Genomic DNA, 26694 nt, shown 5'->3' with positions numbered 1-26694 from the left:
GACTCTTGCACATTTTCCATTCCTTGCCTGCACAAGGTGATGGGGTGAAACAGGGATAGACTGTGCGTGGTCACAGCAATTGTCGAACCAATCTTGTTGCTTCAGAACTGAACTTTGCCAGCTGCGATAAAGGCCCAACCACCACATTGTTATTCAGAGGCATGCAGGGAGCAAGTGCAATGCTGTCAAACACAACTACTCTAGAATTCTCATTACATAAATGATCCCAACACTTCACCAGGGCCGTGGACACCCCATCACTCTGGGGGCCAAGTAATGGCTCATAAACCATCAACAGGTATTTTAAATCCAATTTTTCCCAACATTCACTTTTTACCTGAGTCCAAGTCTGGCAAGTTTTGGCTCCCAACAGGTAACTGGGGCCACATGTCTCCCAGCTGCCTGCACTCCGCAGGAATGGGAAGGGCCCCACGCTGCTCCAGAATAGGGAACAGGGCAGTGGCTGCTCCCCTTGTGACAGACAATCGTAGGATTGCTAACCCTCCAGGATCAGTCTGGAGTGTCCAGGAATTAAAAAATAATCTTTAATTAAAGACTATCATGTGATTAAATCTCCAGGAATAGTCCAACCAAAATTGGCAACCCTCAAGATAAGGCTGAGATGGAAACCCCCAGCGATTAAGGACTCCTGGGAGAGAGATGAGGGGAGGATCCACCCAGCATTGTCCAGTCCGGAAGTTCGCAGCCTTAGACCCTACCTGAAAGTCCCATGACTCCAGCGTGACCCTCCCCACAGCAGGACTACACTTCCCAACATGCAGTGCGCGGCACGGAGTCTCGGGGCCTCCTCCTTGAGGTGCCCGGGTTTGTGCCTGCTCCGTAGAACCGCGCTAGTCCCATTCGGGAATGGCGGCTCAGACCCCGAATGCTGCTCTCGCAAGGCGGTGGGGAACGGCGCTGTGAACCTCGTGGTCAGAGGGGCGCTGCCGAGTGATTTATCATCAGGCGCTATGTAGTGCGCCCTCCTGGGCGGGCCGAGTGGCCGGAACGAGGACGCTCCGACTCGCGTCCCGGAAGTGTTTGTGAAGAGCCGGCGACGGGCCTGGGATCCTAGTAACAGGCGAGAGGGCCGGGAGACGGCAGCTGCTGCCGCCGCCGCCGCCATGGCGGGTCGAGGCTCCGGCTCCTCCGAGCACTTCGAGCGGCTGCACGAGATCTTCCGGGGGCTGCAGGCGCAGCTGCGGGGCGTCCCGGAGAGACTGCGGGGGAGCGCGGCCGGTGAGGCAGGGCGGGCGCGGCCGGTGAGGTGCCGCGGGGAGGGGGCGAGCGCGGGGCCGTTATTACGTTGGAGGAAGCAGGAATTCAACCCCCACCCCCCTCCGTCTCTCTGCTGCCGGGTCTGTGTCTAGCGCGGTGCCGGGATCCCCTTACAGATGCAGCCTTACGGAGTCACCGCACTTGCCAGTTTGTAGCTTGCGGAGGAGCAGAGATGGTTTTGAGAACTTGTGTTAACAAGTGTCAAATCAGCTTGAAAATCCTGTAGGTTCCAGGGACAGAGCTGTTCAACTTCCAGAGCAGAAATCCTCTCGCTTTGTGAAGCAGGTGGGACAATGCTGTGGGCTGCTTAGCTCGGGGGATTGATAACGGAGTACAGAGCTTTCCAACTAGCCAGAGCTAATTGGCCCTCTTGTTGGGATCCTTGGAAGAGGCCAAGAACTGAATGGGACGTATAAATAGAAGCCTGACCCTTAAGATGGTCTCTGCTAAATGCATGAGGCACTGATGGGAAGCTTGGACTGTCCTTGTAATACATATTCTATGGATAAATAAAGATTTTCAGTCTCTGAAATTGTCAGGCCAGAACCAGTCACTAGCACTAAATTCACAAGATTCTTTAAAAAACTATGTAGAGAGGGACTGTGTCGATGTCTGCAGAGGTCTGATATACCACTTGTTGCCTTTGAGCTAATTCTCCTGTTCTCTTCTCTGCAGCTGCTGGTGGCCTTGCTGTCTTGGAGGGCACACTCTTAGGTGTAGGTTTTCAGTAGTACTGGCTTTGCTATATGTTACTGGTTAGTTATTGCCAGGTTTGGTAGCTTCACCCTTGAGCGTGCCTACTGTTGGGTTAACAAGGTCCCAACCTGGTAAGCATTTATGCATGATTTTTGCTGTTGGGCAGTCCCACTGACATCACTGGAATTACTTAAATTTGTGTAAGTATTTGTATGCTTTGGGCATTTAGCTCGATCTCAGCACAAGCAGGAGAGGCAGTGTTGCTCTATGGGGTTGCAGAGCTGCATTCTTGTGTGGAGAAAGTTTTCCTGGTATTCATTTAATGTTGTTTTAGGTCAGGGGTGGGCAAACTATGGCCCGGGGGATTGCCATCCCTGTGGCAGTACAGGGCCACGTCTGTGCACTGCTGCCACCCCAAAGCTGCTCCAGATAAGTGGCACCAGGCTGGAGCCTGCACCCTGAACCCCTTCTGCACCCCAAACCCCTGCCCTGAGCCCCCTCCTGCACCCCAACCCCTGCCCTCAGTCTGCAATCTCCTGCCCTGAGCCCCCACTGCACCCCTCCTGCACCCCAGCACCCTGCCCTGAGCCCCCTCCTTGCACCCCTGCCTTCAGCCCCCTCCTGGACCCCAGCCCCCTGCTGTGAGCCCCCTTGTCCGCCCCAACCCCTTGCCCTGAGCCCCTTCCTGCACACCGCACCCTCTCCCACATCCTGCACTCCCTCCCAGCCCCCTGCCCCAGCCCTACATTCATGGCCCTGCATGCAATTTCCCCACCCAGAGGTGACCCTCGGGCCAAAAAGTTTGCCCACCTCTGCTCTAGGTCTACTGTGTGAATCGCATTTCCTTTCTGAAATGTTGTTGGAATCTTGCTTAAGGATTGTTAGGTGGAAATCTAGTCAAATGAATTAATAATAAAGAGTTAAAGTAGTTTACAGTAGTACAGCTGGCTGAGTCTTCCCATCAGTTTTTGTAGTTTTACTGCTGTGTTCCTATTTTTAAATGATTTTCTTTTCTCTGTTGCTGTGTGAGACCTACATAATCTAGAGAAGATTTCTAAAGTGAAACACTATGTGTAATGTTGTCAAAGGCAGAAAGTAATACTGGAAAAATAGCTTTTCCTCAAATTGTTCAGTTATAGTAATGTTTAATGTACTAGTTACTGATAAGTAGATAAAACATTTTGTAATGGAAGTCTCTCTCTAAAAGTTGATGGTGGCCCTTTAATTCATCTGTTGAATTCTGGTTATATTTGAAAAAGGGAAGTGGCCTGACAAGGGGAATGTTAGCAATATGAGTGAATCTCTTCACAATCAGGAAGCTCCCTTACTTTGGAGAAGCCTGACACATAATTACCTCAAGTCTACTCAGCTGACTTCTTTTCTCTGCCAGAAGAGTGAATAGGGCAAATAGTCCTTGTTTTATGGCATTTGTTAGTCATGTGACCATTGGGATTAATTATTGTAATTCTCTGTACCTAATATGTAACCACCAATCTTATAAAAAGCTACAGGTTGTTTGTAATACAGTAGCCTATATGCTCAGTCTCTCAGGCTGTTGGGAGCACAACACTCCAGTGGTCCACTGTCAAATGGCTCCCCATTGAATACTGAGTTGAATTCAAAGTCTGTCTTCACCTCTTCAAAACTCTCCTTAAAATTGTCCCAAGAATTACCTCATCTGGGATGATGATGACCTTTCAAAATGGCTATATTCTGCTGGAACCAGCGTAGTATCAACATCAAGAATGAAATGTGTGTGTGTGCAGAAGAATGGATCTTTTTTTTGGTGAATGGACTGCAAATCTGGATCTTGCTTGATATTGAAACTGACTTAAAAACTCAGTTCCTTGAGAGCAAAATAAATTACCTATTTTTTCAAAATAAATTACCTACTTTTTCAACCCAGCCTTCCCACCATAACTCCACCAAGCCTCCCCTCCCACAAACCTTTTGCTGGTTCGCTGTATGGAAGAGTGAGAAATTACTCTTCACTTTATAATTTTGGGAGGCACTCTGATCCACAGTGAGGGGGATCAAAGAAAGAACCTAGCTAGAACACTATCCCACATTCAAAAGTGGAACACAACAACAAGCAGGAAGCTGACTTAATTGTATAGCTCTATTATTATTTTTAAAAGGTCATTTTATGAACAATGGTGGTGAAAGTTTTTCAGTAAAATAGAACATTAAAGTTTGATGGAGAACTGAGGGTCTTGAGAAATGAGTTGCTGCTTATATGTTTGTTAAGGATAACTTTCCGTTACAAAGAGACCTTTGTAAATGCTAAAAATCCTTGCTTGAACCAAGAAAATCCCCAAGAATGCTTTTAGAAAGAATTCGCAAGGGGTTTTGAGGGAATTCAGGAATTTCCCCATCTGGTATAAGTGTATTGCTTTACTAGATGATTCTTCTGCTTCTAGTTAATTAGGGGCAGGTGCATCTTTGTCTTCTGAAAAGTCCCCTGAAGCCTTCCTCAGAATCGGATAATATAAAACATATTACTTTAAAGAGAATTTGGCTGCCTCTGAAACTCTTTGAGGGATATGAATCTTAAATTCTTGGGCTCTTGCAGAGGGATGCAAATCTAGAGAGCTGTTTCTCTTTATATAAACAAGATAAATTCCTTGACCAAGATGCAAAAGTTTCTGTTCTATATCTATGTAAAATACTAGGGCAGTGTGGGATTTCTAAACAATATTGATCAGTTACCTTTTACTAAAAAGTAAAATGATTTTACTTATTTCTTAAGAGGAATTGAATCACCTTTTTTTAGCCCTGTTATGATCACATGGATAACATCATCATAGACTCTTCCAAAGCTTTGTTCCTTCTATTGCATTAGTACTTGGCTTGATATATTCTAGTAGCAGTTTAATCCTGAGTGTTCTGAATGAGACTGTCAGATCTATTCTGACTTTTCCGTAAGCTAGAACCATTGTAATATTTTTTTACTAACACCTCCTACCCTTTATCACCATTTAGACAACTTTTCTTTCTCAAACTACAGTAGTAGTGATATAGTCACTTGCAATTATTTGGCTGCTTACTTACAGCAGCAGTACACTATTACTTGGAGGCATGAAAATAAGCAAAATGCAGCATTATGAATATCAGCATCAGCCTTAGGTTGGTTTAGGGGTTAATGGTTTGGACACAAATTACTACACCCCTACCCTGATATAACATGACCCGATATAACGCGGTAAAGCAGTGCTCGGGGGGCTACACATTCTGGCGGATCAAAGCAAGTTTGATATAACGTAGTTTCACCTATAATGCAGTAAGATTTTTTTTGGCTCCCGAGGACAGCATTATATCAGGGTAGAGGTGTAATCAAATTCTGCAGAGCCAAAAGCCTGTTGGAGATGGCAGAGAGTAATAAAATGTTAACTACAAAGCTGTAGCTATATTTGGAAATAGTGAGTAGTTGTGTACAAGAGTAACTTCTACTTGTATGAAGAGGAAGGTTGTAATTTACGCACCGCAAAAACACCACAGTGTGAGATCTTGGCAGGTTTGGGATCTTGTCAGAGTTAGTCTCTTGGATATAAGCCCTGGTGCTTGGTAAATTGTATTGGTGGCTTAAGTGATGCTTTTCTTTTTGTTGGCATTAAAGTAATGCCCTAGCGTGGTACCAGGAAGCACAGTGATGCTAAAGATACCTTCTATGAGTTTTATGAAACCCAGGTCCTGACTACTCATGGTCATAAATAAGTGGTGTTACATTGTTACAAGGATAGAAATTTTAACTCCCAAAGTCCTGTCTGTATTCAAATTGGCTATTAACTCTGCACTTTCAATTTGCTAAAGTATTCTCTGCATCTTGTCTTATGCTGTTCTGTGGTATTACTTTGGAGCGTTAAACTGACCATCTTCCATTTGTGACATGACTGCATTTTGTTGTGTGTGTGTGTGTGTGTGCAGTGATTCTCAAAGCTTTGAAAAGGGTTTGGGAATGAGTATAATGAAGTATATTAATTTTCAAGCCCTGATAAAATGCATCAGCCAAAAAGTGGAAATCTGGTTATTTAAGTGGGTGGGAATTTTCTCAAGTATTTTGGACAGTTTCTTGCATCACTTTGGAGGAACAGCAGTGCCATGGAAAATTCCATAGTTATGTATTTCTGAGCTGTGCTGTTCCAGAAATACTCTGGTGGCTGAGTGAGGGTTCAGGGCCACAAGAGGACAAGGAAGGGGGCCACAAGGGGAAAAGGAGGGGGTGGCTGAGTGGGGCTGTGGAGCCACATGGGATGGCAGAGATGGTGGTGCAGGAACACATGAGGACAGGGGCAAATGTGCCTGAATGAGAGATGCTCAGGTCAGCAAGGGTCTGCATGGGGGAGGCTCCCTAACAATCCCCCTCCAAAAAAAAAAAAAAAAAAAATCCCAAATCCCCATTCCATACTTCTTACTATCACCCAACAATCCTCCACATTCACTCCCAGGCTTCTTCCCAGCAATTACTTCCCTCTCCTTCAGCTCCTCCATTATATCTGGCTCCCCCAAGCCTTTTCACTGCTTTTGAGGGGTGTGGAAAATACGTTTCTGTATTGTAGTTTAAATGAATTATTACTCAGAGCTCTGTGTTAATATGCCTAGTAAGGAATCTGTTAACATTTCCTGATTTTTTTTGTTGTTGTCTGTATTGTTAGATATACTTGCTGACAGGAATTTTGAAATAAATTACCAAAATAATTGAAACTGGTGTGATTATATTGTGTTGTTTTGACAAAATATTCAGAATTTTGCAGACTTTTTAAATCTTTTGATGTGGAATTTTTAATTTTTGGTGCAGAATTCCCTCATGAATAGAAAATATATATTTTATCCAACTTCTTATTCCCTTATTACTGCAGTGAGGAGTCTATTATAGCACCACAAGTTAAGGACCATTATGTTAGCACTGACATCTAGTGTCATGGTCCATACTGTTGTTAGAGTAACTGCCTTTTTGTATCATTTGAGAACATAATTTTTCCTTGTTAGCTGACAACTTGAGCCAGTGTCAAAAACTACTTACAATTAAAATATTATGGTGTAATTTCCCTTTGGGCTGAAAGGGAAAGTCAGACAAGTAATGAAAATAAAAGGAGCTATTTTAAAGACTTCGATATTTTCTCAAACTTCTACCTACTGAAAGCTCTTTAGGGAACCAGAGTTGTGGGACTTCATAACAGAAAATTGACCTTGTAATAGAGCTCTTGTTGCTATTGGAACTATGGCGAGACTGTAGTCTCTTCATAATACTGCAGTTGGAGTAGATGAGTTATGTCAATATTAACCTTTTTTTTCTTCTCCTTATCTTAGGTTGATTTTGTTTGAAGTCAGGACAAACTTGCACTGGCTTCTAGGAGAGATGAACAATAGTTTTTATCAGAATTCTTGCAAACATGACTGACCTTTCCCTTTACCGTGCTCTAAACCAGTTCTGTGGCCTCCTCAAGCTCTTTCTGCAAGCTTATAAAAAACATACACTATTGCTTTCTTGTAGCATCAAGGGATTATGCTTACACAATACCATTCCCAATGATCTTTGCAGTATGAGGGTGCGATGGGCTCTGCGGGTAAAAGCATCTAGCAAATGCTACGTGTATCTCTTCAGGCTCATTTAAAAATAAAACACAACACATTGCCTTCAAAAGCCCAGACACTCATTACAGGGACTCAGTAACAAGTGGGCAATCCACATTAAATCTTAAACATACATAGCTCATTGGGGTGACATGGATTATCAGCTTAGCTAAGGGAGATGTGCATTCAGGCAGTATTTCAGTATTATTGTCTGAGGGTCTGGCTACACTTGCAACTTCAAAGCGCTGCTGCAGGAGCACTCCTGTGGCAGCACTTTGAAGTGCGAGTGTGGTCGCGGCGCCAGCGCTGGGAGAGAGCTCTCCCAGCGCTGCAGGTACTCCACCTCCCCGTGGGGATTAGCTTACAGCGCTGGGAGCCGCGCTCCCAGCGCTGGGGCACTGTTTACACTGGTGCTTTACAGCGCTGTAACTTGCTGCGCTCAGGGGTGTGGTTTTTTCACACCCCTGAGTGAGAAAGTTGCAGCACTATAAAGCACCAGTGTAGCCAAGGCCTGAGTTCTTGACAGCACCTCTTACTAGAAGGATTCTAGATCACCTATAGACACATGAATTTCTTCACCTACTGCTGAAGTCAGTAGCTGCCCAACAAAGCAAGAGAAGAGAAGAATGCTGTATCCAGTTGAAACTGCAGGGAAAACTTAGGAAGGTAGCATGAAATTACATAAATGGAATTTTACTCCTGAGGGCATTCTGCACCAAAAAATTAAATTCTGCACACAATACTTAAAACGTGCAGAATTTTAATTTGTCAATAAATAAATGCAAAGGCTTCAGCATGGCAGTGGGGGGAGCACGGGCCACTGGCTGCATGAAGGTGGAAGATCACCCTGGAGCTCTCCTAGTCCCCCGCCACCCCCAGGACATGGAATCAGTGGTGAGGCTGCACCTGACCCTGACACAGCACCAAAAACACACTGGGGCCATGCCCCTGTGCACCAGGTGTGGGGCAGGTAGGCTCAACCAGGCAGGATCCAAGTGTGGGGAGAGCCAGGTGTGGGGTGAGGGGATTCTGTGTGGGACAATCTGGGTGCAGGCAGCTCAGTGAGGGGTCTATGTATGGGGGGATCTGGATGCACAGAGGCTCATGGGGGTGGGGTTCCAGGGGGTGGTGCAGAGGGTGGGGGTTTGGAAGTAGGGGGTCTGGATGCAGGCGGGGGCTCCAGATGCAGGGGTTGAGGTTCAGTGCAGTGGGCTTCGGGTATGGAAGACTAGGGGGGTTCTGGATGTACCGGATGAGGCTTGGCAGGGGTGTCTAGGTATGGAAAGTCTGGATGTACAAGGGTTGGGTGGATGGGAGAGCAACTCCCTCTACAGTGACCCCTTTCCCCACAGTTGAGGAGTGATGGGGGCAGGAAGCAGGGGAGGATGCTGAGTTTCCTGCAGCTGGGGGAGATATCTGGGTCTGGGTCTGATACACCCCAACCCCTCCTTGCAGGGGAAAAGGAAGTCCCATCCTCTCCTGCCTCCAGCCCAGCTCGGACTAGCAGCTGATCCTGCTCAGGGTAGGAGCCACTGGCTGTAGTGTCCTCAGCCCCGCAGTGATTTACCTGTCCACCAGCTGCTCTGGGTGCCTGGAACAACATACCTGCACTGCTAGGGAGTGGTGTGTGTCTGCTCTTGCAGCTTCTCTGTCGGTCATTTTTCTGTGGGGAAGCAAAGAAATCTGCGGGGGACTTGAATTCTATGCAGGTGTAGTGGTGCTGAATTCCCCCAGGAGTAGAATTTGGCCAGGACATTGGGGTTAACATCTACTCAACTTACAGAACTTTAAATACGAAGATAAGCAATTGTTTGAGAGACATACCAACATAGGTCTTTATCACCTTCCTGAGTTAAGCACCTTTTTAGTCCTGGGAATGGAGTTTTGTTGCATCTCAGAAATCAGCAATATTTTAGTCTTCCAAAACTAGTGGCCAGAGTTGCTTTGTGTGTTCACTTCTTGATCACAATGTGGTGGGTTTTAAGTTCTCTGGCCCTTTATAAGAATTTTCTGGTGTTCCCCATTTTAGGCTGATCTTTGGCCTGGTGTACTGTTAGTCAGCCTCTTCCTGTTAACTCAGTCTTCTGTATGATGTTCCCGTCCTATGCTGGCTTGAGATCTGTTTTAATTTCTTTGTTGCATATTTGATGTGGTTCCATTTCTTTTCCAGAAGAGAAGAAGAAACTAATACGAGAATTTGATGAGAAACAACGGGAGGCAAATGAAACGGTAAGGATGTGGCTGGAATTGTGACATTGGGGAGAAGCCCAAATGTGACATCAGCCATACACTTTTATTTCCCTTTCTCCTTAGAAATGGTTTAGTCAGGTCCTTGTGCTTCAATCGTGATGAGGTTAGTGTGGAGGGCACATCCTCTACCTGTTTTACCTGTTTAGATAAATATGGTTCCATTCTCCAAGACTGTCAAGTCTGCAGTTTTCACTAGCATTAAACTCAAATGTCTCCTCACAGTTACCAAGCAAAGCAGAATGCTGCAGGTGCAATCAGAATCCTTAGGATTCTTGGTCTTGCAGGGGGACTCCCAAGAGATAAGTAGCGAATTCCTGCTTTACGTTCTCTTCTGTTGCAGTTCTGCATCCTAGAATCTTTTGAACATGGCAGTCTAATCCCCTCTTCTTCCTGGAATGGTGCGATTATCAACATGTTATGGATCCTGAGCATTCTAATCCTGTTCTGCCAGAAACCTATAATGGGCAGAGCAGTAAAAATCAAGCTGACTCTGTATATTCACAATTATGGGTTTTGTGCTGGCTCATGGCACCCAACGGTAGAACTCTCTCCAAGTAGTGCTTGTTAAAATGTGTGTACACCCCTTTTTACACCTGCCCATAGCATTTCTGAAGGCTAGGCTAGAGACTCTCAATGATTTTTTTTTTTTGATGGCCTCAGAGTGCGGTGAGGTGAAGTGGTCTACCTCCGACTTGAGTGAGGGACCACTATCCTCCCCCTGGTGAGTGGAGTTGAACCCGCCACACCCACTTGACCAGAAGTAATGGGACAGGGCAGGAAGTATAAAGGCAGGGCCCTGCTCAGTTTGGGCTGCACCAGGGAAGGAAGTGTACATCTCTCCTAGGGAGAAGAGCCTTCTGCAGGACCTTGGACCAGCAGCTGAGCAGACCAGCTTCCTACTGCCTGAAAAGACAGAGGACCCTGAGGAGTGGCCGAAATCAGAAAGTGTCAGGCACAACTGCCTGATTTGCAGGCAGATGTGGTGGAATCAGATCCAAAGATTGTCCAGATATCAAATCTTTATCAGATGAGACATCATCTTTCCATTCATAAGAAGGATGATTGAAGTATTCCTGTGGTGGAACCCAATAAGGCCGTGGAATCCAGGACTGCCAGTACCTCCAGTAGCTGGGATCTGGAAACATACCCATAAGAGAAGTAAATGAGTGAGGGAACCCAGGCTGAGAAGGCATGAACAAATCAAGTCTCTTAATTCTTCTCTCCCTAAATGAGGATCAGACCTAGGATCTGCTATGGACTTTATAGGAGACGACAATGGACCTAGAGGATGGTGAGGAATAAAAGATGAGAAAAATCTGTGTGGGGACCTTGTAGAAGTCTTAGGAGGAGGTATGGATTGATTTGGAGAGACATTAATAATCTCTGTTCTTTTCCTTAACTGAGAAGAAGAATCAGACTGTAGAACTTGTAACGCCTATTTGCCAGTTATCCATAACTCGGATTCGTGGAATGCTCAGAATGGGGATGGCACATCAGCCACCACAGAAAAAAATGTCTTTGGATCGCAGTCCCAGAACAGGAGCAGAGGAGGGAGCCAGTCCCACCAACGTGGAGAGTACCTGATCCAGAGAAATTCTCAGACCCATGCCTCTGATATTCCATCAGAACTAGAGCTGATTTAGGTTTAAGGGTCGGAACCACAGAAGTCAATGTCAGACTTGGACTGCTCCAATAGGTGTGATGCATGGGATCTGGCACTGCTAAGAATGGCTGTCCTTCTCCCTTGCCTTCCTTTTTGGAACTAATCTAGCTGTAGCTGCTGATGTGGCTCTAGGTTCCTTGGAAGGCAGCTGACCTTTTCCCACCAAGAGTGCCTTCAAAGTCTTGATGGCTTTAACAGATAAATCCGGAGCTGATCCCAAAATCCTGGAAGCTGTACGCAGTTTTGGGTTGCTGGAGGAGCTGAACCGGTGTGTTAGATTTCTGATCTGGAACCAGAAGGTTTACCAGCAAGAGCTTCTTTAAGCAGAAGCAGCTGTAGTCTATTCTGCCTCACTTTATGCACTCTGGGCATGAAAGCCTGGCAAGCAGAATATCCACAAGGAGAGCAGCCTTCTCCCAGACCCTTCAGATACCTAACATGGTCATCCACCTCTGACCCAAGAACATCTTAGGGCTGGTCTACACTGGGTGGGGATCGATCTAAGATACGCAACTTCAGCTACGTGAATAGCGTAGCTGAAGTTGAAGTACCTTAGATCGAATTACCTACTGTCCTCACGGCGCGGGATCGACGTCCGCGGCTCCCCATGTCGACTCTGCTACCGCTGTTCACGTTGGTGGAGTTCCGGAGTTGACAGGAGCGCGTTCGGGGATCGATATATCACGTCTAGATGAGACGCGATATATCGATCCCTGAGAAATCGATTGCTACCCGCCGATACGGCCGGTAGTGAAGACGTACCCTTAGTGTCGTTAAAAGAGGGATACAGAGGGGTTACAGGTATGTAGATTCTAGTTCACCAAAGAATCTTGTGTGAGGTCTCAAATGAAAGCCAGTGTCACTGGTTATCAATATCACTGTGAAATGTATGTGCATGTACTGTTCAAGGAGTTATGTATCTGTTCCAGAAAATTATGTTCTTAAGCACTTAAGGTAAAAGCAGGTCACCAAAAGGTGACATGCCTTAGACTGGTTTCTCCAGACAGGAGGCAAGATACATGTATCTCTTTCAGGATGTAAATTAAGCATTGTGAGCTAACACAATGGATGCCCATTTACATCTGAAGTCAAATCTTAACAAAGAGATGTGAAGTAAACAGGAAAGGACCACACAGACATAAACAAGCCACAAGGAATTATCCTGTCTGTGGGGAAAGATGATAAACTTTGGATGTAGTTCTAGAAGGCAAAGAAAACACTCAGGTATCCTGCACCTAGGAATAAGTAAATGGATGGCTTGTCTGCATTCATGAAAGTGGGGTCTCAGCCAGCCTTGGTTGAAAACACTGTGGAAGATTTTGGGTGAAATAAACTTCTTTATACAGGAGGTTAACCTGTTAAGTTTAGTCTTTAGAAAACATGTTATGATTTTGTTTTGTATGTAATCATTTGTTTCCAATATTCTTTCTTACTATCACTTATTCTTGTTTTCCTTAAATATACCTAAGTGCTGTGATAAGTGAGGTGCTTGTCCTGAGTTGAAACTTACAAGCTGATGTGTACTGCTGTTTGGTAACAGAACCTGGTAACTCTGAGTATGCAGTGGGTAAGGGGCAGGGAGTACTCTAAGAACTGGTGGGAGTTGGGATGGGTTGGTATATACCTATCACTACCTACACAGAGAGAGAAAAGACTGTGGAGGCCTGGAAGGTAGTGCTTGTGCTGCCAGAGTTCTTGATTTCAGGGAGCTGATCCATAGCGAGCACAGACAAGACTCCTTCACTCTAAGGCAACATTTCTCAAATGTGGTCCCATGCGCCCCCAGAGGTTTTTCCTGCAGTCACGACAGCCTCCTGGGCAGAGATGGGGAGGGGACAAAGCCGTGGGGCCAAGGGGGTGAGCATAACTCCCCTTCAGCCTTGGGGATCTACCAATAGGCTTGGTGCTTCAGCCCCCAGCTTCAGCTGTGGGGCTCTTGGCTTCCACCCCCTGGGGTGGCGGGGCTCCATTTTCAGCTCCTCCAGCCATAGGGCTCCAGCTCTGGGCTTCAGCTGGACTGGCCTTACTGGACACCATGGTGGTCAAGAGGCAAGGAGCAGGGTGAGGCTGGGGTGTGACACTGCAGAAGGAAGCTCGGGCAATGTGGGGGAGCAGAGGGGGTGATGGGGTCTGGGGGGTAGGTGGGGGCTGGGGAAGGCGACGGGGGAGGCAATGGGGGCCAGGCACACCAAAATACAGCTGTACATTATTTTTATTATTGAGTCTGCAAAAAAACCCAAAAAACAACAAATATATTTCCAAATCATTGTAATTTGTGTGTGCATATTTATTTGTTTTTCCTAAAGTTTAATTAAGTATTTTAGGAAAATTTGTCAGACTGGCCACAAGCAAGAGTTGGTGACCACACTCTGAGGCCACCAAAATTTTTGTTGTGAAAACCCCAGCTCTAAGGGGAGGTAGTGGTGAGGTGCCTTACAAGCCTGGGTACTCCAGGGTACATCACACTGTCTCCAGGAAGACAGTTGGGCATCAAGCACACCTCTTAAATCTTGGCTTTTTCTTTTTCTTCAGTTCAGCTGTTACAAGGAACTGAATCTCACCAACTATACTAAACTATCTAAATTTATTATTACACTAAAAATTGCACTTAATTCTTTATGTAGTTATCTGGCACTACAGTGGAGAAAATCCTGGATCCAAAGATGGATTGGAGTGGTTCACTTCTGTCTGGCACAGTAGCTGGAAGGAACTGAAGTGGTAAAGGGTGCTGTGCCCCTTATATAGCCTCACCCTCAGAATGTTTGGAAATGCTGAGGAGGGGGTAGAAGAGGGTGCATGTGCACTCTAATGGGCACTGCTTGCAGAAGATTCTACCATTAGGTAGCACCAGGTGGCACAATACCCATAAGTGTGAATATGCAGAGCCATTCAAAGAACATTGCGATGCAGGATTATTGGGGCAACAGAAGAGGTAAAGCAACGCAAAAATGTCTTTACAGCTTAAAAAAAAAAAAAACCCCAAACAAATAACACTATAGGCTTAAAATTTCTTCTGCTCCATAATTATGTAATGTTTACCTTTTAAAATTTTATTTCTTTGAGTATACACCTATGTCCCGATAGGAACACATACTTGTTTTAAACTCCACTTACTGCACCATATAGCTTTGCAGACATAGTAGTCAGTTACACTAGTGCAATAGCTTGCTGTACTAGATATATGGATTGCATATTTCATTCACATTAGCCTTGATGTGCATTGTCCATCACAGGACAATCCAGAAGTTTCTTTTTGACCCCGTATATTTTGAGATAATGTATCATTTGGGTTTTTGTAGTTTTTAAGAATCATGTTTGTTTGAATCTCTGAAATATGACACAGTAGATTTGAAAATCAAACTACTAGAAAAAGTGGTGGATTTGTCATCTCTTGATATCTTCAAATCAAGACTGAAGGATTTTCTGGATGATATGCTTTAGCCAGACACAAGTTATTGGGCTCAATATGGGGTAACAGGGTGAAATAGCATGTGATATACAAGAGGTCAGACAAGATGATCTAATGGTCCTTTCTGGCCTTAAACTATGAATCTCTAGTAATTGCCTTTCTTTCCTGATCTGTCAAAGGATTATTGGTGTAGAGATCCATATATCTGTATGCTCCCACTCAGGGCTCAAAATAGAGCTGGACACTTTTTTTTTTTAAATGAAGCATTTTGTTTGACCAGAATGAAATTTTTGTTGACTTTTTTGATTTGCCCAACATTCCAGAAAATTTCTGGTTGAGGGCCCCCCTCCCCCTTTTTAAAAAAAACTTTTCGGAACTGCCAGCAAACTGAAAAATCAGTTATTCACCCAGCTTTAATCACACGTCCTATTTAGAGATGGTACTGAACCCCTCAGAGTTTAGATCAGGAAGTTTGGTTGATGGCCTGTCCGCTTGTGTAGATGTGATTGGAAACCTAACCTAAACCTAATTGGAAACCTGAACCTGACACCAACCTAAAACTGTTTACAGAATGTGAAAAAGGACAGAATACAACTATCAAAATGTTATATAGAAAATCAACCTTATAATTTTGGCTTTAGTTTCTTTCATTGAATCATTCCCCAATCCATGTCGTGTACCAGAGTACACGTGTATACCAGTGTCTTAGTATTCTCTTGTTCTTATTGGGATGGTGAGTAACAATACAAATCAAATTATGGAAGGTATTGATGACATGATACTGACAAGTATGACTTTTTTTCAAAATATTTTCACCTCAAGAAATGAAACCGTAAACTAGAGATCTTAATTCAGAGAATATCTATGATACTGTTATAAAACTGTTGGGACTTACCTTGTTAACTTTTGGACTCTTTTGAGGGAAGACTGTTTAACACAGTACGAACCCTGTGATGTGGGTTAGACAAAATGAGGCTTGTGGAATCATGTAATCTGGTTGTCCCATATGTTTATGTGAAGGTGTGACTTGTGGAGTGCTTTGCAGCACTCCACCTTGAGCCAAGCAGCTGCTGGGACGTGTAGACTTGTGTGCTGCTAAACCTCTGTAATAGATGAGGGCAACTACAGTGTCCTCCCTCACAAAATAGGTTCATCCCTTGGACTCCTGTCAAGTTGCAAGTACAGCTTGGGGTTGGGCATAGTTTGAATATCCCTCTATATTAGTAAAATGAATGTGGTACTTTTTATAACTACTTTTTCTCTTCAAAGCTGCGGGAGATGGAAGAAGAACTGAAATATGCCCCAGTGTCCTTCCGCAACCAAATGATGAACAGAATCCGAACCTACAAGAGAGACCTTGCCATGTTCCAGAGAGAGATTAAAAGCACAGATTTGGGGTTGGGCCCTGGAAGTCGAGGGGACACAAAATACGGAATCTATTCCATGGAAAATGAGCAGTGTGTGAGTGTCAAATAGATATTAACTATATTGTAAAACTCTCGATTGTAATACAAAGTGACTTCAGCTGTAGCTAGCTGTGCTAGCTAGGGTTTCTACCTTACCCTCCTTAGTTTCTTAGCTCATATAACCTGGCTGTAAACCTACTCTGCATAATAGGGAGTATTTTGCATGAGAAGAAATTGTACCTGGAACTTAAAAAAAAAAAAAAAAAAAAAAAAAAGGCATGTCAACTTGGTAAGAATGAAAGAAAGAATAAACTCAAAATAACAAATTTTGCTTCTTAAGAGATGCTCAAATAGCATTTGGCTCAATATTTTAAAAAAAACCTAAAAAAAAAAATTTTTAATTAAACATACTAAAATACTTTCTTTAAACATTCCTTTCAGCACAGAAAACACAACTGTAGTAGTGCAGGAAAAAAATTAAATGACCAATTTCATTTTACAGTCAAAGGTGAGTGAAGTGTATATATTTAAATGCACCATGTAGGATCAATGGTAAAGCTAGCTTTAAAATAATTCTGTTAAATAATCCAGGTACATGTAAGAAGCCATCTATTTAAGTAGCAAATTGATCAGGCCACTCAAAACTTTAAAGTACCAGATTTGTTAGTTTTATTTCTTGTACTGTAGAGACAGTTAAAGGCAAAGTATGACTGAACTATAGAGACTGAAATCACCTCCAGTCTTAAAGCTCTGAGGCACATTGATCTGTGTGGGAAGTTTGTGGTGCTGTCCATCCTGCACCTGTCCTGTGGTTGGATTACTTTAGTCTTCGGGATACCTTTCACCAGATCTAAAACTACAGAAGCCAGGAAACTTTGAAGACTGAGGTGCTATCCTTGATTTGTCTGGATATTTCAGCATGAGGCATTTGTTGCCTCCCTTATAATACCTTAGTACAGGATGGTAGATTAAAGCCTTTTTCAAAGTTTAGGAAAATATTCTATTCTGAGGGCCAGTTCGGATCCAAGGTCAGTGAGCCTCTGACACTTGGGTTACTTATTTGCATGAAAAGAGGATTTTGGTAGCCCAGGCATTCCATCTGCTGCTGCTTGTTCCCATGTAATCCTCTGATTGTGTGACCTCATAAAAAATCTCCACAGCAACCAATTGTGAATGCTGCAGATGAAGGAATGACTTAAGGTAGGGATAAAAGGAGCAGATACTTAAAAAAGGATCTTTGTTTTTAAGTGTCCCTTAGTGGCAGAGGGAAGTGAGATTAAAGGAAGGAAAATGTGACAGGTTTATTTCTAACCAGAATGTTTTAAAACCTTTCACATGTAGCATCTTTAGCTCTAAGATTAACCCTTCAGTTGACTCCTTTTTCATGTCTTTGCTAGGTTTAAAATGATCCTTTTAATCCTATTTTGAATGTACTTTCATTGTGTGTGAACTACCCCAGGCCTCTTTCTATTTAACTACAGCTTGTTTTTTCTTGGCTTCCTAGAGTAGATATTTGTCCCTAAAATCATGCAAGTGATAGGGCACAGGAAATCTTGTTTCCAAAAGAGGTTTTCTAAAGAGAGTACATTTGCTATCCTTGAGTCGCTCTGCTGGATTACCTTTAGTCCAGTGGTTCCCAAACTTTTCAGCATCATGTCCCCTTTTTAATTTTTGAGAAACCCTCACGCCCCCAATCTCTTGTTTACCATCATCCAACCCTCCCCCAATCCTTGTCCCCTGACCGCCCCCTCCTGGGACCCCACCCCCTATCCAACCCCCCCCACTCCCTGTCTCCTGACTGCCCCGGCCCTTATCCACACCCTCACAGACCCCCCCCGGGACTCCCATGCCTATCAAACCCCCCCCACTCCCTGTCTCCTGACCGTCCCCCCTGAACCTCTGCCCCTGGGACCTCCTGCCCCTTATCGAACCTCCACTTCCCACCCCCTTACCAGGCCGTTCAGAGCAGCAGGACTGGCTTAATGGAAAGCCTGGGAGATGGGTGGGCACAAGGTGCGCTGCCTGTGCGGTGGTGTAACTACAGGGGAGGGGCCAGGGGCTAGCCTCCCTGGCCAGGAGCTTAAAGGCCAGGCAGCCTCACGCCCTCCTTGGAATCCCATGCTTTAGTCCCAGTTTTTGCATTTATTGGAGAGAGATTTCTTCGTAATGTTCTAGCTTGTGGTAATATGCAACAAGCCTATATTACAACAGATACAGATGGTAGTGAAGAAGAGTCCTGAATTCTCTGCTCCAGTCCCAGTCTACTTATTTTGAGGGAGTGGGGCACAACTGAGTTTAAGATGGGAAAATCAAATGAACCTAAATTATAGAACCAGCATCTCTTGCTCCGTATTTCAGCCTCTAGCAGTGACTTACTTGCATTTTATGGTTGTGGTTGTTAAGGATGTAAAGGAAATCTGTCTTTAAATCTGTTTTTTGGCTTTTCTAACTTTGTAGTAAGAGAATTTGTTCTTTCCTCCTCCTTTTACTGTAGTTTGTTATATTTAACTCTAGCTTCCTCCCTATTCTGTAGAAATGTTGCAGGTAAGTAAGGGCTATATTACGTATAGTAAGGGCTAATATTACGTAATACAGAGTTGACATACTATATATTGTCAAACATTGATTTGTCTGCTTCTATTAACATAAAAGGACCTTGTCACCGTTATAGGTACATGGTCTATAAAGCGATGCGTCTCAATTCTAGAATCCATCAGAAGCCAGTATGTTTCTGCTCCCTTGTTTAATAACTAAACAGTAAAACCTATTTTTTTAGACTCATTTGCAGTCGCAGAGGGGGTTGCTTCTCCAGGGGACAGAGAGCCTGAACCGAGCCACTCAGAGCATTGACCGTTCACACCGGATTGCTGCAGAGACGGATCAGATAGGTACAGAGATAATCGAGGAACTTGGGGACCAGCGAGAGCAATTGGAACGCACCAAAAGCAGAGTGAGTGTGTAAGCTGTTGGCACTGTAACAACAGCCTGGCATTAATCTACTGGGAATGGTAGCATCTATGGAGATCTGGGTGCTTTACTTACTGGGTATGAAAGGTGTGATATGGACATCTGGGAAGAAGGAGCAGTTATTAGGGTGGAGGACTGTAGACTGACAAATAAAAAATTGCCCCCATTTGTTCAGCCTAGCAGTCCATAAATTTCCATCATAAAGAGCACTTTGTTACCAGGAATAAACTGTGAAGTGGAATTTGAGTTCATTTCAGTTTGGCTTTGAGTCCTGTGCTAGTGACTGCATCCTGTTTAAACATGAGTCATTTTGTCACCCTGACTGTGTGATGCAAATGGAAGAGGCTAAATCCGTGGGGTGTGGGTTTTTTTTTTTTTCCAACCTGACTTCATATGTGGATGAAATTGGGTAATCTAGCCCATAGGTCTCTTCCCTGGGGCTAAGGCAGGAACTAGCCTAACAACTAATAATGTAAACTATTAATAGTGGTTTTAAACTATGTAAACTTGATCTAAAAGTTAGACTTTAAACACTGAAGCCTTTCTTTTTTGAGTGAACCATTGTCAAAGTGCAGTTCTACTCTGATCCAGTCATTGTGTCCAGGATCTCTGTACCAAATTTACTCACTTAACAAGCGAAGATGTGTTCTTACCTCTAGTTCTGCAAACTAAGCCTGTGCAGTTGAGCTTTGGTTATTTCGGAGTAGTATCACTAGTAATGAAGATTCATTAGATCTTGGGCTGCATTTCTGTTGCCTTCAGTAGATTTGCGCAAAAGTAATGGAAACTTGGTAAACCAATATATTGATGCACAAGAACGAACAGAATCCAGCATTGCAGCACCTACATTTCTATTTTTAGCATGATGGCTTAATCATAGGTCTTCAAGCTGGGAATCACACCTCTAGCTCAAAGTGTACATTTACCTGTCGTCCCAGTTACATTAAATCCAAGCTCTGAAATGAAAGTGACTCCCTCTCCCAGAGTAGGGTTGTCTGTATAGTTCTGTCAGCAGGCCTCTTGAACCAGGTCAAACCAGCATAGGCTATTTCCTGGGAGGCGAAACTTCAAAAGTTTTGTTACCTGAATTGCTTCAGCATTGGGAATTTACAGTCATCACTACCTTCTAACTATAGTTCCGACAGGAACCATCCATTCATCCAGGAATACAATCAATAGCCAGCCTATAAAGATGTACAACATTTATAAAGCTGATTCAGTAACCTGAATATTCTGTTTCCGAAACATTGCATCTGTCATAACTACTTTCTTCTGAAGCTAAGAGTTAATGTAGTCCTTTGAATATACCATCCTATTAAACTTGTTCAAGGAGTTATGCATTTATAGTGTGCTGTTCCCGCTACTGAAATAGTAATAAATACAAGCTCACTTTCTTTGTTAAGGGTGCATATGCAAAAAGAGCTGAAGTCTAGAACTGTTTTTAAATGGACTTGTGGACTCTCCTGGAGAGTTATTAGGGTGGAGGACTGAGCAGAGGCTATTTGCAACCATGTAAAAAAGGTGCCAAAAGTGGGGACTCTTGGCAGGCAGAATGGTACAGATCTGCCATCACAAATCCTTTTTTACATAGGATCTAATAGGAGTCATATCATTGTTTTGTGTGAAATGAGTGAATTCCACTCATGGAAAAATAACAGGTGCTAGTGTTGGCCTCAACAGGTTGGAACCACATCTTGTTTGTTTTATCATCTGTACACCCTGATTTCTGTGAAAGCACTAGGTACAAGGAGTGTGGTTTTGAAATCCTAGGCATAAATAGATACATTTACCAAGGGTGCTTGTGAATGTAAATGGAGGGCAAGTGGCATACACTTCTAAAGTGGCTCTGAGGCTACGTCTACATTATGGACCTTACAGCAGCTGCGCCAATGTAAGGTCTCCTGTGTAGCTGCTCTATGCTGGTGGGAGAGAGCTTGCCTGCTGGCATAATTAAACCACCCCCAATGAGCAGCAGGAGATGCTCTCCTGCCACCATGGTGCTGTGCACACTGGCACTTTTGTCTGTGAAACTTACGTCAGCCAGGGGTATGATTTCTTTTTTTCACACCTGACTGACAAAAGTGCTAGTGTAGACAAACCCCTAGTTTGACTCAATAAGGACAACTGGTCTGATTTCCCTCACAACCCATCTCCACCCACCCACCTTGAACTTCTGGAACAGAATTGACCGAACGTTGTAATGACCACGTTATGAGTCTCAGGCACAAACCTGAGTTGTTTATAATGTGACAGCTTTTAAAATATAACCCTAATTTGTTTTTCTTGTTTCTTACTAGGTGATTTAGAAACTGCTTGACTGAATAGTGTAAAGGCTGTAGTAGATGTGTAACTTTCAACTAATAGATTAGTTAATCTCCTTTTCTGCCCATGTATTAAATCTTTCTCTAACCTTTTGTTTCCTCGCTGTCATTCCCAAAATTGTAGCCTCCTCATATTTCATTAATGCTCTGTTTATCTTTAATAATATGAAAGAGAGTAACCTCCCCACATGACCCTGTTGGGTAGCATCTGACATGATACATTGCTGCTCATAAAGATGGCCCCTTTATATAAAAAAAAAAAAAGTTTTCAATGGTGGTGTTAGTCTGTTCCAATTGTATGTTATCAGACAACTTACCAAAATCAGTATTTTAGACAAATCATACTATTGCCTTTCTCTGGTCCTAGAGAGGGCATTGACCACACTTGAGCCATCCCTGGCTTGAGTAATCACAAGTGAACATTGACAGGCAACCTCCTATATTATGCAGCTGTTCCTCACCTGAGACCCATCTTCTAGGTGATGCTTAAAGCAACAATGCTGTCTGAGCATTAAGATTACAGGAAGGTCCTTCTTGAACCCAGATCTTCTGTTTGCGTAATTCATTGTACCCTCAACCAACTGCTGGCTGACTGTGGGTCAGAGTACAAGGTTTGACTCTGCCTCATATTTCCCTTCAGAATAAGTGGAAACTAACATGTTTTTCTTTGTAGTTAGTGAACACAAGTGAAAACTTAAGCAAAACCCGTAAGATCCTGCGTTCCATGTCGAAAAGGTGAGTAGTGTGATGAATTTACTTTTTTTAAAACTTTAAAGCAATGCTAGCCTCCAATAATAACCAATCCCAGACAATTGTCTTTCTTCTAAATCTCAAAGTAAGATATAACCAGAAAACTAATTACTGGGCAGGAATTGCATCACCCAGTACCCTCTGATAGAATGCTGCAGCAATTTTACAGCAAAGGAAATTTAAAATACCATAACAGCTGGAACTGCTGGGGGATTTTAGATAGACGAGAGAGAGACTGTAGCCCATTTATTTGGGCAAATTTCAGTTACATTCCATTTAAGTGTGGAATCTTTCAATACCTACTCACTGAGGAATATTAGAGAGACAAGGCAGGGGAGGTAATATCTTTCATTAGATCAACTTCTGTTGGCAAGAGACAAGCTTTGGAGCTACAAAGAGCTCCTTCAGGTGTGGGAAAGGTACTCTGTCACAGCTAAAAGCAAAGTGGAAATTAAGGTGTCTTACTTTCACTGCCTTTCTTTTTTCCCTTTGGAATAGTTAAACTTGAGTTCCTGAGTGGCACTCCATTGTTCATTTAATAGGCTTCTTAGTCTTAAAACCTTTTCCCATATAGTCTTCCCTACCCTAGTCCATTAATCTCTTCTGGAGCTCAACACCTTTTTGAGATAAAGGAACAAGCTGACAACTGTATTCATGGGCAGTGTGCACCATACATTTATAGAATGCTCCGTATTTTATCCCCTGCTAACATTGTTTGCCTTTGACAGCTTAAAAAGGCTGCTCACTATGCAGAAGCAATCACCAATGGATGCTTAGTTCTTGTGTCAATTCAGTTACCTTGCACTTACATGGTGCCTAACTACTTAGGTTTGTTGGCTCCTCTGTTCTTACATTATTTTTAATAAGCACATCAATGATTCATCTCATCAACAATCTGTGCTGTTCACCTTCTATTCTAGAGCAGAACACCAGTGCTAACTGGGGTCCTCAGCACACTCCATTAACTTTCTTCCATATTGAAATTAACCAGTTTTCTTAACCTAACTTTTACCAAAGCTGGTCCAAACAGCCTACTGATTTGGTTTTTAGGCTGGAGGGTGGTTTGGATTTTTTGGGGGGGCTGAAGACTCTTTCCCTTATGTCCATGAGAACAACTTTTTAACCTGCTACTGAATTACAGCTTGCCACTAGTAATTCTTCTAAAGGGTACAATATGGCTACCCTCTGATGCAATGGGAGTTCTTGATGACCTGCTTTCATCATCTCTGTAAACTCTACTTGGCATGAACTTTTTAGTGACCATAACAAATAATGAATATTTTTGGGAAAAGCATGGGTAGAAGTGTATGCTGTAGTTCAAAAGGAATTATGGTGGGGAACTTTATGGCCTTTTGTTATACAAGTCAGATTAGCTTATCACAATGCTCCCTGCTAGCCTTGGACTCTATAGATACTGCAAGACTACCAAAATGGTCTTTGGCTAAAAAGATATTAGAGGATACTCTTGTAAAATGGGTTGCTGTTCAGAGGCCAATACACTGAGTAGTAGTGGCTTATGCTGTTTCAAATAAATGCACAATAATGTGGTCTTGGCATTAGATCCTACTTGGGGATCTCTACTCCCAAGAAATAACTGATGTAATGAGTGAACATGAGGTAGTCCTGTCCATCTTACAGTGAGAAATATCCACTAGCTGGGGTGGATGGAGAGGGGGTAATGAGAATGCTGCACTACTGCAAGTAGTGAAATGGAGAATGTAACAGAAGTCCCAGAGAACTGTTGGAAAGCTGTGTTTAGTGGAGGAAGCACTGCTTAGTCCCTTCTTCCTCCTTTGAGAACTATGTGGAGAATTCTCCACAACAGAAGTACTCTAAGCTTAATGACAAGTAAAGGCTAAATCAACTTTTGGTAACTTAAATTTTGGCCATTAGTTTCTCAAAAGAAAGCTTGTTTGTTACTTCAGCTTAGATCCTACCAATGAAACTTGAGTGGTTGCATAAAGAATGTTTTTAAACCAGACTGGAGCATATGCAGTAGGATAGTCCTACAATTCCTCAAAACCCAAGTATGAGCCCTAGCCATCATGATCCTAAATTCCCTTTTATTTTTCTAGAGTTATGACTAACAAGTTGCTGCTGTCTGTCATCATCATCCTGGAACTAGCCATCCTAGGAGGTGTGGTCTACTACAAGTTCTTCCGAAAGAGCTGAGCTTGCACAGCCCAGATTGGTGTTCCCCTTTGTCTCTCAAGGATTATGCATGGACATAGCTGAGAAACTGGGTGGCATAGCTCCAGAAGAAGTGGATGAGATGTCTATTCCAGTTGAAAGTCCTCTGGTTGAGCTGTCAGGTACTGACTCTAGAAAGACATGGCGGTCAAAGAAAATGCAAAGACTAAGACTGAAGTAATGGTAATAGACAGTAATTATTTTATTGTCTAAATTTACATACTTCTAATTGACTAAATGAATAAAACTTATCATATAGTAGTTATTGGTCAAATGAAGAAAACTAGTCTCAAAAAAAGAGTGAAACACTCCATTTCACAGAGCCATTAATCTAGTCACTCAAGTGCCTCAGGAGAGCCCCGGAATGCCCAATGTGAAGTGTCTTCCACCACCTGGGGGTCCTAAATCCTCACTTGCTCTTCACTGTCTGATTCATCTGGTGAATTAGGTGTTGGGAGTTCATCAAAAACAGTATGTGCTCCTTCTCTTGTGTGCCCAAAGCACGTTGCTAGCACATCCACTGCAAGACTGGCTGTAGCATTCACTTCCTCCTGCGAGGCTCCAAGCAATGGGTTTACTTCAACCAGGTCCACAGCTGAAAGCAATCCTGAGAAAAAAGTAACAACCCATCAAATAGCAGGAACAGAAGTCCAGCAAGAGATACACACCCAGAACCATGGCAGCATGAATTCTACTAGTCACCAAGTGCATATCCCCACCCTTGCACTTTAACACACCCTGGGAAAAGGTAAGTCTATCCCCAAGTGCTAGAATTCCAACCACAGTGCTGTCTGTGGATCTTGCTCAAAGGCTGCTTCTGGCTAGCAGATGTGAATATTGAACCTGTTTGAAGAACAGAATGGGGAGGCCCCTGGGGCCTCTCACATGTTATTGGAGGTAGTACTAGTCTACATTATGACCAGCGACTGTACCACCTCCACACCTTTCCCAAGCACCAGTACAATGATTATACAGCAATGAAACAAACAGTGAGAACTGTCTATAAGTAGAGCTGCTGCACCTATCCAGCTGTAGACTCAAGAAAGCAATGCCTCTTTACATTCTAAAAGATCTTACAGCCACAAAAGTGGAAGTTTAAAATGAGGAAAAGATTTGTTCAGCTTCTCTTCCTCCAAAAGTGGCTACTGACATTTCAGCTATGCTTTTGGAGTTTGAACTGAACCACTGATTCCCATAATATCTAGCAGTTATGCAGTTGAGGTCTTAGTCTGGTAAAATAGCACTGGCCGCTTTGTCCACTTAATATTGAGCCTGTTGCTTAGGTTCAACACTGCTCCAGATCTGTCCAGAACACAGTATATGAGCACATCTAGATGGAGTGTTAAGATTGTCAAACAAGGAACAATAACAATCCCTGGTGAGCGAAGGTCCTATCTAAAGTGAGATATCCTTGCCCCATTCTGAAAAGCTTGTGGTACCTTAAATGGGCATAGCTGAGAGTCTTGTTTTAGCAAGACTGGTGTTCTGGGATAGAACAAGTATGTCACATTCATGGAAGCAAGAGTGATCAGTGGATTGTCAGGGGCTGACTACCAGGTTAGCATTCTTCTCCTTTAAGTTTTTTTCCCCTAGTGGAAGCTTGAACCTTGGTTTTAGGATCACTTGCAAGCTGAGGGACAGATTTTTAGAACTGGGTATGTACAAAATAGGTGCAACCATTTTTAATATGCAGTTACCACACTTATGCAAAAAAGGAATTCTGATGTAAAACTGGTCATTCATGCATGTGTCAAGTTCTGAAAGTCTGGCCCCATCTATTCATTGCCAGATAAAGTAGGGATCTATAGCATTCTGATCTACTGTACCATGCCCTTTCAAAATCATTGATGTAAAGTTTTACTACTTAGTCCTGTCAGTCTGGTTATAGAGAAGCAACTTGAAATGCATATCTGGTTTAAGGTGACCTGTTAATGTCTCAAATAACTTCTTGTAAAGAGAGAACTAGCTCTTGGTTAAGAGGCTTGTGTGATAATTGGGTTTAATCAAACACTGCTGGTTGATTTCTACCTGTATTGTGTATTTCCTCCGTAATGTACATGCCTTCCCGATATGTTAATCCACCTAAAACAGGCGTCCCTGTTGCTGGAGCCAGTGAAGGATCAAAAGCATCAATGTCAAAGCTCAGATGAATTGGTCTTTGTCTCCTGCAGAAAAATAAAATTGATGGCTTGA

At 43.3% G+C, this 26694-nt stretch overlaps 3 protein-coding genes across 7 annotated transcripts in view; 1 reads left to right on the top strand and 2 right to left on the bottom strand.

Moving 5' to 3' along the window:
* Positions 1-1126, bottom strand: part of LOC123368941 (retinol dehydrogenase 12-like) — a 17976-nt gene extending 16850 nt beyond the window's left edge. Inside the window, exon 1 of one of the 2 annotated variants that reach the window (XM_045014203.1) lies at positions 720-1126. In XM_045014203.1, coding sequence (XP_044870138.1) covers positions 720-1126 — 407 coding nt within the window. Of the gene's footprint in view, positions 1-337; positions 629-719 lie in introns of those variants that run through there. The other variant, XM_045014205.1, reaches the window with a different exon arrangement.
* On the top strand, positions 1105-26694 carry VTI1B (vesicle transport through interaction with t-SNAREs 1B). The gene is made up of 6 exons (XM_045014211.1): positions 1105-1239; positions 9716-9774; positions 16137-16328; positions 19050-19223; positions 22235-22296; positions 24387-26694. Exons 1-6 carry the CDS (start codon positions 1125-1127, stop codon positions 24481-24483), a joined length of 699 nt encoding a protein of 232 aa, XP_044870146.1. The 5' UTR covers positions 1105-1124; the 3' UTR covers positions 24484-26694.
* The window catches only part of ARG2 (arginase 2), a 37467-nt gene continuing 35675 nt past the window's right edge, over positions 24903-26694 (bottom strand). For all 4 annotated transcript variants that reach the window (XM_045014207.1, XM_045014209.1, XM_045014206.1 and 1 more), the window contains 2 exons: positions 26530-26666; positions 24903-25108 (listed from right to left, as the gene is read on the bottom strand). In XM_045014207.1, the coding sequence (XP_044870142.1) occupies positions 24903-25108; positions 26530-26666 (343 nt within the window). The remainder of the gene's footprint in view (positions 25109-26529; positions 26667-26694) is intronic.

This window comes from Mauremys mutica, chromosome 4 (assembly GCF_020497125.1).
Source record: "Mauremys mutica isolate MM-2020 ecotype Southern chromosome 4, ASM2049712v1, whole genome shotgun sequence".
In the NCBI taxonomy this organism is placed as follows: domain Eukaryota; kingdom Metazoa; phylum Chordata; order Testudines; family Geoemydidae; genus Mauremys; species Mauremys mutica.
Note: the sequence above shows the minus strand (reverse complement) of the source record. Positions and strands in the feature narration are given on the sequence as shown.